At 39.0% G+C, this 19,131-nt stretch overlaps 1 protein-coding gene across 2 annotated transcripts in view; it reads right to left on the reverse strand.

Moving 5' to 3' along the window:
• Positions 1-2,968: 2,968 nt before the first annotated feature.
• The window catches only part of LOC126412784 (gamma-butyrobetaine dioxygenase-like), a 92,052-nt gene continuing 75,889 nt past the window's right edge, over positions 2,969-19,131 (reverse strand). Inside the window, exons 8-11 of one of the 2 annotated variants that reach the window (XM_050082556.1) lie at positions 12,455-12,592; positions 8,164-8,294; positions 4,557-4,659; positions 2,969-3,648 (exon numbers count right to left, since the gene is read on the reverse strand). In XM_050082556.1, the coding sequence (XP_049938513.1) occupies positions 4,575-4,659; positions 8,164-8,294; positions 12,455-12,592 (354 nt within the window). In that variant the 3' untranslated portion in view covers positions 2,969-3,648; positions 4,557-4,574. Of the gene's footprint in view, positions 4,660-8,163; positions 8,295-12,454; positions 12,593-19,131 lie in introns of both variants that reach the window. The other variant, XM_050082555.1, reaches the window with a different exon arrangement.

Genomic DNA, 19,131 nt, shown 5'->3' on the forward strand with positions numbered 1-19,131 from the left:
TTCATAATGTGCAACTTCAGTGACATGTTAGAACAAGTGATGCATAAAATCCATCATTCCATTGAAAATAGGATAGGAGAGATAAATGGCCACATCAACAAAAAGAAGTTCTAATGCAATTCACCAGGAGTTGAGACTGTAAGTCTTCAAAACACATCTTGGAAGTCAATAAAAGTGACTGACACAAATAGTTCTATTAATTTACATAATACATCATGATGTGTTTGTGCTTTAGGAAAAAAATACTGTTACTAAAGAATATGTTTTTGAAAATAAAGATCTGATGTCTGCTACAAAATTTTTAATACAACAGGACTATATACAATCTATTGAGTGACTAACAGTTATGACTACTGTAAGAAAACCATGACAGATGTTTTAATTCTTGCTCAGTATAAAAGAATGTTTTAACAACAACATATACGTGTACCACAGCCAATTTCAAAATTGAGTATAAAAAGCCCAATCACTACTTTAAGTAACAATACATAAAATACAATACATAAAATTTACAGAACATGTAACACATAGACTTGAAACATCTTCAACACTCGTATAATTAAATGAACATGAACATTAAATTTTGTATAATGTTGACTCCATTTTAAATGTCATAAAATTATCATTACACTTTCATTAATAATCATCAGAGCTTGTGACTCTTCAGTCTTTAAATGTTAATGGAATGTGCTGTTAACTGCCTTGGTGAAGCATAGACAAGTAATAATATTTTAACTGCTAAACAAATTTGCATGTACTCTACTCATATGAACTAAGGTTATTTGTCTACTACATATCAAATTCTTAAATATACTGCTATGTGTGACAAGGAGGAAATTATGAAAGCTGTAGTGGTAGCAGTAGCAGTACTAGTTTCCCCTCCAAAATGGAAGTGGCCCAGTAATGTAAAATAAAAACATTAAAAGATATGTTATAGCACAGTATACGAATTAATGATACCTTCATAGCTACTATTCAGATATTAATTTCCAAGTAATTTTAAACAACTGAATCTCTCAGTCATTACTTTGGATACTATTGCAGTACAGTACCTTCAAATTCAAGAGCCTCTACAAAATACCTTACATCTGGAAGGCCTCAAACCTTGCAACTAAATGGAAAATATTTCTGTAAGTTGACATTAAATGCTGTTTAATATCTTAGTTTTTGCAATTACACGTTGCAGGTACAACCTGATGGCTTGATATTGGTAGTAAGTACCAAGTTGTTAACTATTTACACATGTACCTCTCAACTGAGGAGCATTTTATTCAAAACCAGATAAATGCGAAAAAGTAAATTTTTCAGGAAACATATTTTTGAAATACCATAACAAAATACTAATTTTACGTTTACATAGCTTTTATAGGCACTTCTGATTGTGTGTCTGACCTTTCAAAAATTTTCAAATTTTATTTGAGAATAGAGGGACGAAGTTTCCAAGTTTTCTCGAAAGTCGATAAATGCAGAAATGGACATTAAAAGTTTTGTTAATGTACTCATTTAAATTGATTTTCTTCCATTACTTTTTTATCTTGAACATTAATTACAAACAAAGGTATTCATTTTCCATTGAAACAGAATAATGTGCTACAATATAACACTTTAGCATCATACATTTCCATAAAGTTTTGACATGCAGAAATGCAAAATAGTGGCAAACGTATTCAAATACAACAAAAAATACAGACTATGATGATACTAAAATGGAAATCCATTGATCCTTTTCAACAATGTCCTTATAAAACTCATCTGCCCCTCCTGGTATGTTGAAATGCCTTGTAAGTTTTAAGACATACTTTTTCTTTTGCTTGATGAACATGTTCTTCTTTCCAAGGTGGCTGCTTTCCTCACTTCGTGGCAGTAGTCCAGATTTCCGTACCTAAACTACTACAAGAGATCTTTTATAAGTGTCTGACATTGACAATACCTTCTTCTTAGACTCTTCATAAGCCATCATTCACTAAGAAGTTATTTTGAAAGGCTTATTAGATCATGTGGCTTTTAGTGCACTGAACTTGAGATCCTTTGCTTCCCCATCTTTATTTAATATCTCAATGATGCCATGTTGTTCCAGCACCTTATAGTATTCAGTCAGTAAAAGATTATCTTCCTTTTTTGTGGTAGTCTTTGTCCACTCTACCAAACACACTGTCAGGGTTATAAGCTGTGACTATGAATAATGAAATGATGTACCAGCTAATTAAATTTTCTGCTTTCTTTCAGGATGGCCATTAGTGGCCACATCATTACCGTACTGTTTATTTTGACTGGTGCAGTAGCCAGAAATTAAACAAATTTCATATCAACCATTCTTTAGCTGGGACACCTTAGGATTTCTAAGAAAATACAATAGAGCAGAGGCTATTTGGTAGCATCCTTTCGGTCCTTCTGTTTCAAGCCAAGTATAAAAAGCAATCCTTTGTCTGTTCTTAGTAATTAATCATAATGCACAAACTGAACAACAAAACCAGTCTTGAATAATAACTTCACAATCGGATAGCTTCGGTATTGGCTTATTCTTCTGTATATCAAAATAGGCTTTAACCACATTTGGATTTCCCCCCCCTTCATTATTGCATATCAAAACAGACTTTAACCACGTTTGGATTTTCTCCTCCACTACTGCATAGAACATTTTTTGCACAAAGTCTGTGCATCCAGTCATTTGTTATCAATTGATTCTTTTTTCCTTCTTCAAATCTTGTTGCTTTTTAGAGTGTTTTTGGATATCTCTGACATTGCCTGAAATGTTGTGTCACATCCAGGCTCAGTCTGGCCATTTTTTCCTTGTGCAATATTTTATCGAAAGAGTATTCTTCCTTTTTGCTTCTTTCTTGATGTTCCTGCTCCCTGGCAACACTGGCTTGGACTGAGCAATAATCAGGAGTATATCATTAATTTATTTCTGTTGATAGTTTCTGCTGGCAGCAAGTGCTTGCCAATAGTCCCCCCCCCCCCCCCCCCCCCCCCCCCGGAAAACTCTCCCCCACATTGTTATTCTCTCTTCATGTCCCTCAGAAGCGAAGCACAGAGTGCGTTTATTGACTTTTGCTTTAATCAGCTGAGAGCAAATATTGAGTTTTGTAAAAATTCCTAGTTGTCAATGTCCTACAACAGCAGTGGATATCATCTTTTGACAAGATTGTTTCAACAGATTATGCAAGCAACAAGCAACAACTGAGCTTTACGAGCTTTCAAAAAAATGCTCCTCAATTATGAAGTTTACAATATGAGCGGAAAATATAAACAATTACTTGACAGACATCTATACATACTTTTAAAAGGAATGTTTGGCACACTACATAGTCACTTTTCTTCTGAATTTTCTAGTTACTTATCTACTGTTGGAACGATGAGAAAAACATCTGTATTGGATACACGTTTTATTACACTGTCTGGGACAGTCGAGCTGAAGGGCTGAAATATTGCGACCTCACATATATAAGTAAGAAAAGCAGACAATAAAACCATAGGGAAAAACGGGATGGGCAGGGCAAGAAATTGGGAACTATTTCTCAGGAATGTTGTGTGCTCAAAGTTACATACCTTGTGTCTACTCTGATGCACGACACATGATGGTCACTCTTTCAGAAGCATGGCGAAAGCACTGTATAATTTCTCCGATCACATTATTTGTCATTTGTCCTGCAAGAATACAATATACACCTGTCAAGTGTGCCATAACTGCTGAAGCATTATTCAATCCACAGACAACAGTGTTTTGTGTTTCGATATTGCACTGATGTGTTTAGAATCTTTCCTAAAAATCTAGACAGTGTGCACTTCATATCACAAATAGCTTAACTGTAATTAATGATGAAACCTGACTTGTTACTTCCAACAGGAAACTTAACTGCTTGTACTACTCAACAAGAAAGTACATTTTTTCCTGCCTACAACAGACGAAAGAATAGCAAGTCCAGCACAGAAACAAATAAAATGTGAACTCTAGATGTTTTCCCTTTGCAACTTAAGAATTAGGACTAAGAATCCCGTCATTCAGAAAGCCTGAGATTTATATTCAAATACGTTCATCATAGTTGGTTATTGTGCAGTACCTGTGAAATGGCCTAATCTGTTTTGTTTTTGTTAGCAGTTTCTGTATTTAATTCTATAGTGCAACATTTCTATAAACCAAAGTGCCCTGTCTAGAGCTTTCTCATCCAAGTAATGCTTTAAGCTTTGAATTACCATAAACAGTGTCATGACAATATAAATTTCTGTCAGTTTATGTACTCTAGGGTTGTTATATATGAATATTATTCAATGTGGAAGTTTGACATTTGCTAAACATGAAATACAAGTATATGATTAACGTCAAAAGATATGTGCTATTACGTTGACATATTATGTTGATAAACATTTAAGCAATTACAAGAAACATGCATAATTTCAAATTTAAACCAATCCTTTTTGGAGTGTGCCATTTTATCACAATTTTCAAGGTGTGCAGAAAATCAGTTGCAGGACATGAAATACATCTTCAAAGATACATTCAGGAAATACATTAAAATGTTACAGGTGCCATGCACACTGTGCAAATGTTTTATTACCTATTGATAGTTCTGGTATTACTGCACCTGTTGCCCCTTACTAAGTAAGGCATCATACAGGGATGTTACTTCATCAATATCGACATAACATCCCACCAAGTGCCTGAAAACACACACAGCAATTTCATTGAGTTAAAAATGTAAAACTAACACTGAAAATTTATAGTAACTAAATCATAAGTTTACTCATTTGTTAATAGCTAAAATATCACAGGGTAGAGTAATAAAAGTTATGTTTACATAAACATATACTTGAACAAATGCTAAAACTTATCAAAAGTATATGAACACCTATTAATGGACGTTAATATAGGGTGTGCCCACACTTTGCCTTTATGACTGCTTGACCTCTGCTGGGGACATTTTCATGTCAGTGGAGAAATGCCAGCCCATTTTCCTCGAGATCCAAAACCAGAAAAGGTAGTGATTTTGAACACATGGATCTCAAGTGAAGGCAGTCAGTCGTCTAACTCATCCCAGAGTTCCACTGTGTTCAGATCAGTGCTCTGATCAGGTCAATTCATTTCAGGAATGTTACTGTTCACAAACCATTGTCTTACAGATGCTACTTTAGGACAGGGTAAATTGTTATGCTGATACAAACTATCATCATCTCTGAACTGTTCCTATAGTTTATGAGTACACAATGGCATAAAATGTGCTCGTATCCTTCTGTTTTTAGCATTCTCTTAAGCACAGCACAGATTTCCAAGGACATAATGTGATTAATCACTCAAAATCACTTGTTTCCAGTCATATACTGCCTAGCAGCATCAGTCTTTACACCAGCACAGACATTGTGCTAACTGGATTCCTGATGGCACTTATCATGAATGATTACTTCTGCTGATTTTGTGTGATTTTTTACAACCACTCAGGTTGACAGTATCTGTATGTCACTACATTAGGTCCACTTAGTGTGTGGCTGTGATTGTTCTTTCACGTTTACACTTCACAATCACATCACCAACAGTTGATTCGGGCAGCTCTAGAAAGGTAGAAATCTACCTAATGGATTTGTTAGTCTAATGACATACAATGATTAGTCCACATTCCAAGATGCTCCACTCTTCTGATTGAATCATTCCGCTATTATATTTTCTCTTCTGACAACACAATACTCCTCACCTTCTTTTATGCAGGTGGATAAGCCTCTCATAACATCTAGTAGTCAGTTATCCATTACACAGAGGTGTCTGGAACCTTTTGATCAGGTAGGCGAGAGTTTCTCATGTTAATTACATTAAATACTAATTTCTGTATTGATGATAGTGTTAATGCATTTAGTAAAAAATATACACTTCTTGGATGCTGCACACTGAGTCACCACAGATTTAAAACGTGCTGTGAAAAGTTCTGCATAACCTCAGGAAACACCTTTTAGTTGCTTCTTGTGACATAGTGGATCAGAGTGGGGACTGGCTTGCTCACTCTTCAGTTTACAGAGAGACTGGAAACAGTACACCTTCCTCTGACCTGTGAACTGACTGACAAAGTAAGATACAGCTCGTGGGCCCTTAAATTTAAGTACAATCTGAACCAGGGAGAAAGTATTACCAGAAAAGATAAGTGGCAAACAATGTTGATTTCAAATCCTGAACTTTTAGACTTTTCATTTCAACCTTGCACTCTGAATCACCTAGCAACCCACAATGGAATACGAAATGATATGAAAAGAGGTAGAAAAAAATCTAATTGGCTACTGAACTTCTATACTTTAGGCACTGAGCTACCACATCTCAAACATAGAACAGCTGTTTGCTTCTGAACAGTGACAGTAAGACACTAACACAGAACATTAAACCAAAATTTAATAGAGCCTGTTTGCACTATATTTATAAATTATCTGACTGTTATGATATTTACCCAAAAAAGTATGAAGAGAAAGAAATGTCCCTCCCTTAGCCCGATGGGAGGAAAAGCTTAGTGTTATTTACCTCAGATTATGGTATTGATGGGATTGTATTATTATCTAGTTTTACAATTAGGCTTTAAGGAATCCAGCTGCCTACACCTGCAATGACGTCATTACTCACTTTCCTTATGAATTTGTGTAACAGAACTATAACTAATGCATCTCAATGCATATTTATGATGCACTCTAAATTTTTCCTGTTTTTCTAAATATCTTAAAGCTAAATGTAGATTTTTTTTCTATAAACGGCCCCCCCCCCCTCCGCCCACCAAGAAAGCTAGAAATGCTGTTCAGTATTTAGCTTCTGGAAGTGAAGTTATTAGGACTGCCGACACAGACATAAAAGTATAAGATACTATCCTAGCCTTTGAAACTATTAGTACCTTCTACAGGAAGAAAAAAAGGGATAGGTCACTGTAGTTTAAAAAGGAAAAGCAGGTCACTCAGATCCCAGGGCCAGAGATGACCCACCTGTTAGAGACAAGTATCTCTCTTGCACACCTCTATGCAGCTACACTGTGCTGGCTGAACACACAATGCCGGGATTGCAGTTCAGCAATTGGACTGGGGTGAGGTGTTGTGTTGGGTGGGATGGGGTAGGGTGGCTACAGGAAGAAGGTGGCTAGAACTGGGAGGACTGGTATATGGAGGTTCGTAGGGAGACAGTCAGTGTGCGAGATAGGAATGTTGGAGGGAGTGGTGGCAAGTGTGTAGGACATGAATGAGACACATGGGCACTGGATCTGGTGAGTCATGCAGCAACAGTGATGGTGATGTGAAGGTGCCTGGAACTTTCTTTACCATACTTACATTAATATTATGAAAATCATCATATGACGGAGATGCTGACTCGCAGGCAGGAGCAGCAGCAGCAGCAGCAGTAGTAGTAGTAGTAGTAGTGCATGATGGGAGAGGCAACTGGTTGGGGGTGAGGAGGAGGCTGCGGTGGGGAGGGGGAGGATTAGCAGGAAATGGATGGGGGATGGTGAAGTGCTGCTGGGGAGCATGCAGGAACAAGGTGGAGAGAGGGTACGGCAGCTAAGTGCAGTCAGGAGGTTAGATGGTGGGCGGGGGAGAGATGGGGGAGAGCTATGTAGGGCTGGAATGGGAACAGGGAGGGCTAGATGGCTGAGGCCAGGAGGGTTATGGGAACATAGGATACATTGCAGTGAGAATTCCTGCCTGCATAATTCAGAAAAGCTGGTGTTGGTGGGAAGGACCATATGGCACAGGCTGAGAAGCAGTCATTGAAATGAATAATGTCGTGTTAGACGGCGTGCTCAGCAACAGGGTGGTCCAGTTGTTTGTTGGCCACAGTTTGTTGGTGGCCTTTATAATATTGTGTATCCTTTCATAAAATTGTTACATTCCATCCTGGATTTTACATTGTTACATTCTATTAGTTACCTCTAATGAAAGATTTTCTCCTCTCATGCTGTAGATCGTGTTTGACTTTCCAACCTAATATCTGAATACACCTACTTCCCCATTCTTTGCTCAGTGAACGCACGGTCGAAAAAGTAGACTGCTTCCACACGGTAATTAAGATATTTTCCTAGCTTTAGTTGACATTTTTTCCTAAGACATGTAGAACAGTATATGTCATTTAAATCACTTACTTCCATTTCTCATAGAAACATATTTTATTATTTGCTCTATCAGCCTTACTAATGTGATAAAAGTGAAAATTACCTTGAAACTTTTGTCGGATCAAAACTCGTTCGCCCGTGCAAAACTCTACGATTGTTAAAGGCAACAACATCTCCGGGCAGTAAATGAAATCGCAGTTCTGATGATTCTTGACGCATTCGATCGGAGAACAGCTGTTGAAATTTTGGGGGGGGAAAAAAATCAATAAATACACCAAAACTGAGTAGCATTACCAAAGTTGATGGAAAACAGAAAAATTATCACTAAAAACTAACAGTGTAATCATAAGCGGAAAAATTACAACACCAGTCATAAAATAATAAAAATGAAACTTCCACCAATATTTTCATGAGTTTATATGATGGAACACAGAAAATAACTGAAATAGACTGAACAAGCTAACTCCATATAACATCCAAAACTTTTCTATATTCTTATAGACTCAAAACTGAACCCAAAATAAAGGAATAATACCTTCACGATGAATTAACACATTTGTAGAGTACCACACTGTTAGCAGAAAAAGCTGTTAATGCCACTCACATTGTTATCACTTTCAATAAAAAGCAGGACACAAAATCAGTCGTCGCAAGTGGAACAGTTGCAATAACAGTTATAAAGCAATGGAAATGAAACTTCCTCAAAGTATATAATGAGTTTCTGTTATTATGATGATGGAGGACAAACTGTTTTCTACAGTTCTGGAGGAAAAAGAAATATATGAAACACAACTTCTAATCATTTTTTTGTCTATGATATGGGAAGCTCAGGCAGCATGGAAACAATCTGTGAGTAAAGGAAGCAATTCACCAAATAGTGGAAGTGTTGAATCAATAGGCACACAAGAAACAATGAAACTTTGCAAAAAAACTCCTGAGGTTGTACAGACATGTGTATACTCTGGCTTGAAAAAGGATTCATTCAAAAGCTAGTGAAGTTTCATTCTTTTATTGCACATGACGATTATTTGGCGAGTTCTTTCCTTTACTCACAAATTATTAACTTTTCTGTTTGATCTGGAACACATTGACAACACTTCCCATTACAACATTTTGAGTTGAAAGAGCTGCAAGTCTTTGAAGAAATTGAGAGCAATCATTAATTTCAAGAATACTACAGTGTTGTAAAAACCAGAATTGCTTTATCATGAAGGGCAAAAACATTTTTCAACCACTATGGAAGACATGTTTGAAAGATAAGGATCTGCAGTTTAAGCATGTAATGAATCACAAGATTTTGATGTCCATTATATAAAACATTTTTTTTTTTTTTTTTTTTTTTTTTTTTTTTTTTTTTTTTTTTTTTTTTTTTTTTTTTTTGTATAAGCTGCTGTTATGGCTGCTGAAAAAAAATTTAGTCACTTGCCATTCAGCAACTCAAATTTACTGACACGTTTCCTCTTCAAAATACATGCAGAAAGGTTACAAAAAGTCATGCAGAACACAGCTTTTCTTTAATTACCATTTAACAAAATTAACAACAGTTTAAAAGAATGTAAATTAAAACAGAAGCTTCATACACAAGGTATAGCATCATATAAAAGTAATGCCATCAGAGTACAACTGAGTGAGACAATGTGATGTTACATTGAAAGAAACGAACTCTGTCACCAGGTGGCATGAATAGTACCACAAGGTAGCACTGAACATGTTCAACAGTCAAATACAGATGCAAAATTATTTAAAGACAAAGCATATCAAATAGGATGTTATACAACAAAGACCTTAAAACACATTGTTACAATATATCAAAAGCAGGAAAATTATAATGAAAATGAAACCCAAAACTAAATTAAAGCATAAGGGTGGGGGAGAAACCAGGAAAGCTAGATGGCACAGTAAAAATGTGTCGTATTACATAACACGTACATTATGTTTTACAAAATACAGAATCTTCTTAAGCTGCATTGCTAAAACAAAGTTCAAATGGCTAAAATTAAGAATGGAAAGATGTGGGGAAAAGAGGTGCCAATTGACAAAGTTTTTTTTTTTTGTTAGACATATTCACGAACAGTGAATAACATGGCATAATTAATTAAAATAAATATAATTTTAGTACTAGATAACATTGATAAAAAGCATAAAGAAATGTGTGCAGCTACATTGCAGAGGTTAAAGAGTAAAATCAGTTTACATGACTAATTATATGATGCTAAAATTTGGATGAAGGTAAATTATTGTCAAAACTCTGATTGAAATATACCATTGCAAAATGAGTGAACATTAACAAAATGACAAACAACAGAATGTAGTCCATATTGGATTTACATAGGCTGTGTATGTAATTTGTGACTGCCAATAAAGAGTGAAGATAAAAAAAGTGGGGAGGGGGAAATAAATAAGAGTAGGAGGGTTGGGGTTAGTTAAAAAAGAAGAAGAAAAAAGAAGAAGAAGAAAAGAAAAAGAAACAGAAAAAGCTCAAGAGGAATGTTGGTTGGTTGATTTGGGGGAGGGGACAAACTGTGATGTCATCAGTCCCATCAGGTTAGGGAAGGATGGGAAAGGACATCGGCCACGTCCAAGAGGAAGGGACAACATGGATGGGAGATAAAGAGAATGGTGGCATAAGACAACAATTTACTATCATGCAAAAGCAGAAATTGGTCAACAAACTGTAACAAAAAGTAAAGTTACATTGAACATCATATTAAAAGTGGGGGAGGGGGGGAGTAACAAAAGTACAAGACTCCATATAAAAAGGATGAAACTATGCAGGAAAAATAAAAAGAAGGATATACAGTAGAACCTGGAAATAATCTACATGTGCAACAGGCCATCAATTACAATCAACAATCAACTGTGAGCTGACCCTGTTTATTCGTTAACTGTTTGAAGAGAGCTATTAGAATGATGAATATAAATTTCAGACTCCTCAGGAATGTCCAAATCCCATCCTTTGGAAGCAATATGCAAGACTTCCAAGCGGCCATTAATTGAGGACAGAATGCGTCCTTCATTTTTTGAATGTGGACAAAGGGCGCTGTTGTTTTTATAAGTTGTTGTTGTGGTCTTCAGTCCAGAGACTGGTTTGATGCAGCTCTCCATGCTACTCTATCCTGTGCAAGCTTCTTCATCTCCAACTACTACACCCTAAAGCCTTCTGAATCTGCTTATGTATTTATCTCTTGGTCTCCCTCTAACATTTTTACCCTCCACGTTGTCCTCCAATACTAACTTGGTGATCCCTTGATGCCTCAGAACATGTTCTAACAATGGATCCCTTCTTCTAGTCAAGTTGTGCCATAGATTCCTCTCCTCCTCAATTCTTTTCAGTAACCTATGCATTAGTTACGTGATCTACCCATCTAATCTTCAGCATTCTTCTGTTGCACCACATTTCGAAAGCTTCTATTCTCTTCTTGTCTAAACTATTTATCCTCCATGTTTCACATCCATACATAGCTACACTCCATACATATACTTTTTTTACAAGTATGTCACACAAACCACAATCAATTTTGTACATTCCAGAGTTTTTAAGTTTGTGTGTCCTGCTACCAAGGCAAAAGCATAAAAGTAACCGAAGATTTTTTTTTATTTTTATTTTTTTTACACTATTTTTTACATTGGCTTAATTGAAGCTCTAGCCTATTTTTTCACAAACTGAGCAAAAGTAAGATAAGGAACTAAATTTGGTTTTCTCAATAGACGGTACTGTATGTGGTTTTCGCCTGTTAAAAATTTTATTTCTCGTTGCACGAATAAAGTTTTCAGTATATCCACTGGCCACACCAACTTCAACAGTAATGTCAATTTCTTTTATAATAGCATTTTTGTTGTGAATATATGTAATAAATAAAGGTTGTCAATCGGCATCTCTGATCCCCTCCTCTTCTCATTCTTCATTTTAGCCATGTGAACTTTATTTTAGCAGTAGAACTTAATGTAGACATATTTCCTTTTTATATGATATGACAAGTATACTGTACCACCTAGCATTCACTTGTTTTCTCCCCCACTCCCCTTCTTTACCTTAGATTTCATTTCTTTTATTGTATTTCTCTTGTTTTTGATATTCTGTAAAAATGTATTTTATCGTCTTCACTGTATAACATACTATTTGATAAGCTTTGTTTTTAAGTAAATTTGCATATGTATTTGGCTTGTCAAACACTTTTACTGCACCTTGTGCTACTATTCATGCCACCACTCAGTTATAATTTGGTATTGGTGCTTGTTCCTGGCACAAAAAAGGAAGCAGTACCAGCAATGAGATAACAAGAACCAATGCATTTTTTCAACACTAGTTCAATGTTATTTTAAGGGGAAAAATACATTTGATAAATACATAAATGCTGATGATCTTCACTGACATGAAGTGTATTTTAACTTACCTTATAGGCATGGTAAAAGGGAACAACTATGTGAGATGGTGTTTGGAGAGGTCCCATGGTTCGATTATTGTAATGTATCTCTGTAATATCGCCATCTTGATTCAAGCAAATTACTGGCCACAACTGCGAATAACGTTTCTGAAAGAAAGATTTACAATCTAAGCCAAATTATAAGAAAGAATTTTATTTATCTGCCTTACAGTGGATGGAAAAATGTGAGTCTAAGTTGTCTGGTTACAATGTGAATGGCTGCAAAGCTTTACTCTGAGTAACAGTGCAATTGGTAAACACATAACATGAGAAATTATTAATGAGGAAAGAGTTGCAGCAACCAGTCTCAGTTCAGCATTCAAATTTATTTTATTACAGTTTATTAGTGTTGGATGACTATTTGCACATTTATATCTACAATTCACAAGGCAAATAGAAGCCCAAATGTTGTGTAACATGGGATTCTACAGGATAACATGTTGCGCTTTTGTCGTCTTAGGCTGATGAAAGATGTTCATGCATACTGAAGATGTAGTCTCAGGTTGTTGTTAAATGTGTGACATCCCACAGTGCGCTCTCATTTTGAATGTACAGGTGAAGTGTAAGTCACATCTGCTCCAGACATTGCCAAGATGCAACAGTGAGTAAACCCCTCCACCTACTGTGGTGGAGCATTTTCTCTTTAGCTGTAGCAGCTTGATGGTGCCTTGGGGGCCAAGGAGCAAAAGGGTGTGTGCAAGAATGTAAATGATTTTAAAACAGTTGAAAGTTGGATACATAAAAATAACATTGATTGAATGAATGGATTTAATAGCTGATGTCAAAGCAAGCCACATATATTTTGGAATCTGTCACTGAGCTACGAAGTTAGATAGATCTGTTCATCAGCTACTGTAACTGAAACTGTACATAAAATGCAGAAGAGGTAACGCTAAATGATTAATGTCATATGGTAGCTTGGGCAGATTACAGCTCTCTTCCAGCACCGACATGTCACGACAGGGTTACAAATTCCAACACAGCCCTGTTACGCTGCATGGTAGGCTCACAAAAGTGATTAACTACAACAGCCACCCAAATTGCTTTACAACGTAAAGTGAACATACGAGGTGGAATACAAAATTTTCGAGACTGATGCTGCCATCTGGAAGGTAGGAGTAGTAGACCTTTGCACCACTAGGTGGCATTAGGTGCATATCTGATGAGTAAGTGAGCGAGTGGCATTCAGCTGGGAGAATGTGTTGCGTGTCCACAGTAATTACCGTGATACTCTGTGTTTGGTGTGTAGCAATTTTACGATGGATCCGCAAAAAGAACAGCACATGTGTATTAAATTCTGCGTGAATCTTGGGAAAAGTGCTATGGAGACCATTGCAATGACTTGGTTATGACCCAGAGACAATGCAACAATCGTCCCAGTGGAAGAGCCCCGACTCTCTAAGACGCAAAAAAGGGAGACAGGTGAAGAGCAAAGTGAAGAGCACGATCATCGTTTTCTTTGGTACCAAGGGAATTTTGTATAAAGAATTCATCCCACCCAACCAAACAGTGAATTCCGCGTACTTCTGGGACATTTTGTGACAGTTCCATGAAAGCATGCAGCGATGACAGCCCGAACGTTGGCATCCAGGGAACTGGCTGCTGCATCACGACAACGCACCCTGTCACACGTCCTTGCTCACCAGGAACTTTTTGGCAAAAAGCAATATAGCGGTTGTACCCCACCCACCATACTCGCCTGATTTGGCACTTTGTGACTTCGCACTATTCCCAAAACTGAAACTCAAGCTGAAAGGCCGTCAGTTCGACACTCTAGAGAGGAATCAAGAAGCATCACTGGCGGTAATAAACACCCTCAAAGAACAGGACTTCCAGAAAACAGGACTTCCAGTCGCAGAAGTGCTGGGACAGATGTGTACGTGTGGATGGGAACTACTTCGAGGGTGATGGTGACTATTAGTCCAAAGGTAAGGTTTCAACAGATGGCAGCACCAGTCCCGAAAATTTTGGATAGCGCCTCGTACATTTTTTTGGGTGACACACTGTTCACAAGGTACAACATTCGTTAACCCAACACTATGGAACATCTCATTTGGCTCCCCGGTGCAGGAAACAAATTGAAAGTGAGTAAAGGAGATGGTATTTGCGATTTTCCAAGACATTTTATTGAAAAAAAGAGAAGAAGGTATGACATAGCTGCGAGCAACACAATTCAATAACTAAGAAGATATGGATGGGCTCACGTATTGCTACTGGCTAAAGTAATTTGAATAATCAACACGAGAGAAGTTTATTCAGTGCTGAAACTGAAGAAGCACTCTTTCAAACTATGAAAGAGGTCACAGTGTTCCCACACAGGCTGTACTTCGATTGGTGAAACTTACTGAAAACACACGGTGAAATATTACAGGTGACAATTGGTACTCATCAGTAGAACTTGTCAATGAATTTTTAAAAAAAAGGGCCTCACATATGTCAGCACACTGAAGAGAAATAAAAAGGAAATACCACATCAGTTTCCACCTAATAAGAAACTATGTTTGAAGACAACTGTCTATGATTTTACAGATAACATGAAACATGTTTCCTTTGTGCTCAAGAAGCCAAAAGCTGCAATTCTGATCTCTTCTATGCACCATGCAGTAAAGAAAGATCCTCAATATAATATGCTAAAAGGTGGTCTATACTGCCCATTTCTCAAGTTGTCGAACGAGAAGACACCTTTGGCCATTTTCTTCAGATTAGTGAATGATGCTTGTGATGTGAATTCTTATGTGGTACATAAAGCTTATCCAAAAGGAGAAATAAAGGTGAAATTGATCTTCATGAAGACTAGCAAGACATCTTGCTGAGACTCGTATGAAGCATAAACCTTCTATAGGATGCTCCCCACGACAGTTGAGTGACACCATCACAAGAATATTTCACATACAAGATGAGCCGCAGACGCTGAAAGAACAATTTGAAAAACAAAAACTTTTAAAAGTAAAAAGTGGCATAATTTTTTCCCTTTATTAAATTACAGAGTGGAATAGATGCTCTATTTTGAAATAATGAGCAGTAAACTCAAAGCTGAATTTGCATCCAATTTCTCATAAATGAGGTGTGTTTTTCCAACTAGTTACTTTGCGAACCTGTAATATTATGTCTCTGACAATAATCATTGAGTGAGTAGAGAGCTGACTATCTACTGTTATTTTTGTAACACACAAATTAAAAATACACCACATATTTTGATTGAGTGATTAACTGAGAGAGAATGGGGACCATACAGCGAGGTCATCAGAAACGAAATTCCAAAGGGGGTTACATAAGATAGAGTATGCTAAAAGTGAACTGCTACAGTCAGAAGAGTCAAATTATAAAAGAATGAACATTAAACACACACAGTATATGCATAAAAGGTGGGACCAAATCTAAAAACTGGTAAAGGGGGGGGGGGGGGGGGGTCACATGAAGACTGCACAAGGAGTCCCAATCACAACCAACAAGCCCCTGCCCCAAGACGAAAGGAGAACCTTATACCTGGAAATAAAAATCACTTTCACAGAGGAAACCGCTAATATTAAATTTAAGGAAGCAGGATGACTATACTTAGGATGAAGGGTCGAAAGAAGGGGACATGCCACCAATATGTGAGATATCTTCAGTCTGGTGCCATAACCACATTATGGGGTGGGTCATTACGTAGGAGTAAACAATAGGTGAGCCGGGTATGGAAAATGCGTAAACGACATAAAACAGTGGACTCCTTCCGAGAGGGGCACGTACAAGACGCCAGTAAACCATAGGAGCAACAGAGACCTTAGGACCCTGGAAGAGAGCGGTCTTAATCTGTGGTCTAGGGGGGGAGGGGGGGGGTTACAGGAGGAAATACACGGGGCGCAGTCCAGTGAGTGCAGATGGAGATCCTGGCAGAGGGTAGTGAGAAGCATGCCAACCGACAATCTCACCCGTGGGCGGGTGTTAAGAGGGAGACATCCCTCATTGGCGAAGAGCACAGGGTATACAGGATGGTCAGAGAATTGGCTCCGTTGGACATGTAGAGGAAAACCCTTGCTTCTGTGAGGAGACTATCAACAGGATTAGAGTGAAAGGCACCAGTAGCCAGAGGCACCCCACAATCATGGTCAAGGAGTTTCAAAGTGGAAGGAGCTGCTGAGGCACAAACCTGACTACCATAATCGATTCTGGACAAAACCAGAGCACGGTAAAGATGGAGAAGAGTGGAACAGTCTGCATCCCAAGATGTGTGGGCCAGGAGGTGGAGAGCATTAAGCTTCTGCATGCATGTAGTCTTTAGGTGACGAATGTGGGGAAGCCATGTCAGCTTGTTATCAAAAATAAGGCCCAAGAAATGGGACCGTGTTACAACATCAAGGAGCTCGTTGCCTAAATAAAGTTCTGGATCAGGGTGTACTGTGGGTCAATGACAAAAAATGCATAACCCACATTTTGGAGGAGGAAAACTGGAAGCCATGGGCGGTGGCCCACATAGAGGTCCATCAGATGGCACCTTGGAGCTGGCACTCAGCAGACACCATCAAGTGGGAGCTGCACCAAAAGTAAAAATTGTCAACGTACAACGCCGGGGTAAACAGAGGCCCACCAGAGGTTACAAGCCCATTTATGGCAATGAGGAAGAGCTTGACACAGAACCCTGTGAAATACCATTCTCCTGAACCTGAGGGGTGCTGAGTGAAATGCCAACTCCAACCCGGAAGAGCCGGTAAGATAAAAACTGATGCATAAAAATCAGAAGGGGACCACGGAAGCCCCAGTCATGGAGGGTAACTAAAATGTGATGGCACCAAGCCATGTCATTCGCCTTATGTAGGTCAAAGAACACTGTGACAAGGTGCCAACGGTGAGTAAAAGCCTGTCAGATGGTTGATTCCAATCGGAGTAAATGGTCAGTTGGAGACGGCCCTGCCTGGAAGCCACACTTATTCGAGTACCCAACATAATCTGGAGTTGACCATCCTTTCAAGCAGTTTACAAAGCACATTTGTAAGGCTAATGTTGTCTAGAGACGTTGGGATTTTCCCGGGCTTAAGGACAGGAATAACTATACTGTCTCGCCTTTGTGATGGAAAAGCACCCGTGAGCCAGATGTGATTGAAGACCCCGAGGAGCTGTTGCCTCTGGGTAACATCTAAGTGTAGAATCATCTGACTGTGAATGGAGTCTGGCCCTGTGGCTGTGTCTCGTGAAGAGCTAAGACCCTGCACCAATTCCCGTTCATTGAAAGGAGCATTGTAGGGCTCAACGTTATGTGGGATGAAATGGATGGGGGTCTGTTCAACTCTGCGTTTCTGCTGGAGAAAGGCAGGAGGATAGGAAGCGGACGATGATGCCATCACAAAGTGTGTTGCAAGGTGTTCTGTGAGGACCAATGGATCAGTGCACAGAGCTCCTTTGATGTCCAGAGCCTGGACAGTTGACTGTTGCTGGCGGCCCAGAATGCTATGGCCGTTCGACCAAACCTGCAATAAAGAGGCATATGTCCTCAGGGAGGAAACACAACACTCCCAGCACTCCTTTTTATTCTGATTAATAATGTAATGAGCCTTAGCACAATGCTTAAAAGTGAGGACGGTGGTCTGAGAGGGGTGTCGCTTAAATCGCTGCAGCACCCATCAGTGGTCCTGGACAGTGACTGTGATGTCCTTGGTCCACCATGGCACCGGCCGATGACGAGGGGGTAATGTGGATAGCAGGACAGCAGTGCCAGCAGCATGGTGAAGAGCGGCAGAGATGACGTGCGTGACTACATCAATTCGAGAGGGAGGTGTCAAAGTGGACAGTAGACATGTATAAAGGCCAATTGGTCCTGCAGAATGCCCAACATGGGGGCCTGTCTGCCTGGCGGCAGCAGGGGAACGACAGTGGCACTGGGAAGTGATCACTGTCACAAAGGTCATCATGGGATGACCAATGTAGGGAAGCCACGAGTGCAGGGGAGGAGATTGCGAGATTGATAGCAGAGAAGCTGCCATGAGCGGCACTGAAGTGGGTAGGGGAACCATCGTTGAGGAGACACAAATCGAAGTCCATGATAAGTTGGTCGATTAGAATACCTCGAGCCATTGATGTAACACTCCCCCACAGTGGATGGTGGGCACTGAAATCCCCAAGGAGCAAAAACGGGGGTGGGAGTTGCTGAAGTAAGGTAGATAGTGCAACATAAGCAAGTGGCCTACCTGGAGGGAGGTAGACATTGCAAATGCTGATTGCCGGAGTCATTTGCACTCTAACCGCTATCATTTCCAAGGTGGTATGTAGGGGGATCCAGTCACTAAGGTCATTGGAGCGAACGAAAGTGCAGACCCTCACCAGATGCTATCCCAGGGCCAGCACGGTTCTGACAGAACACCCAATAACCACGTAAAGTGGGAGAGTGGTCATCATGGAAATGCGTTTCTTGGAGGACAAGACAGAACGCAGAATAAGAGGAGACAAGACATTGCATTTCCGGTAGGTGACAATAGTAGCCGTTGCAGTTCCACTGGATGATCGTGTGGTGCGAGTCCAAGGCAGATATGAAGGAGCCAAGGAGGAGGTCAGCTCACTTGGTCAGTAGTTTCTTCTTCTTCTCTTTCAGAGGTGGAGGAGGACAGGACACAGGGGGAGTAAAGGCATCTGCAAGATCAGGATCTGAAAGAGAGCAGGCAACCTTGGGGCCC

Source organism: Schistocerca serialis, chromosome 7 (genome assembly GCF_023864345.2).
Source record: "Schistocerca serialis cubense isolate TAMUIC-IGC-003099 chromosome 7, iqSchSeri2.2, whole genome shotgun sequence".
Lineage (NCBI taxonomy): Eukaryota > Metazoa > Arthropoda > Insecta > Orthoptera > Acrididae > Schistocerca > Schistocerca serialis.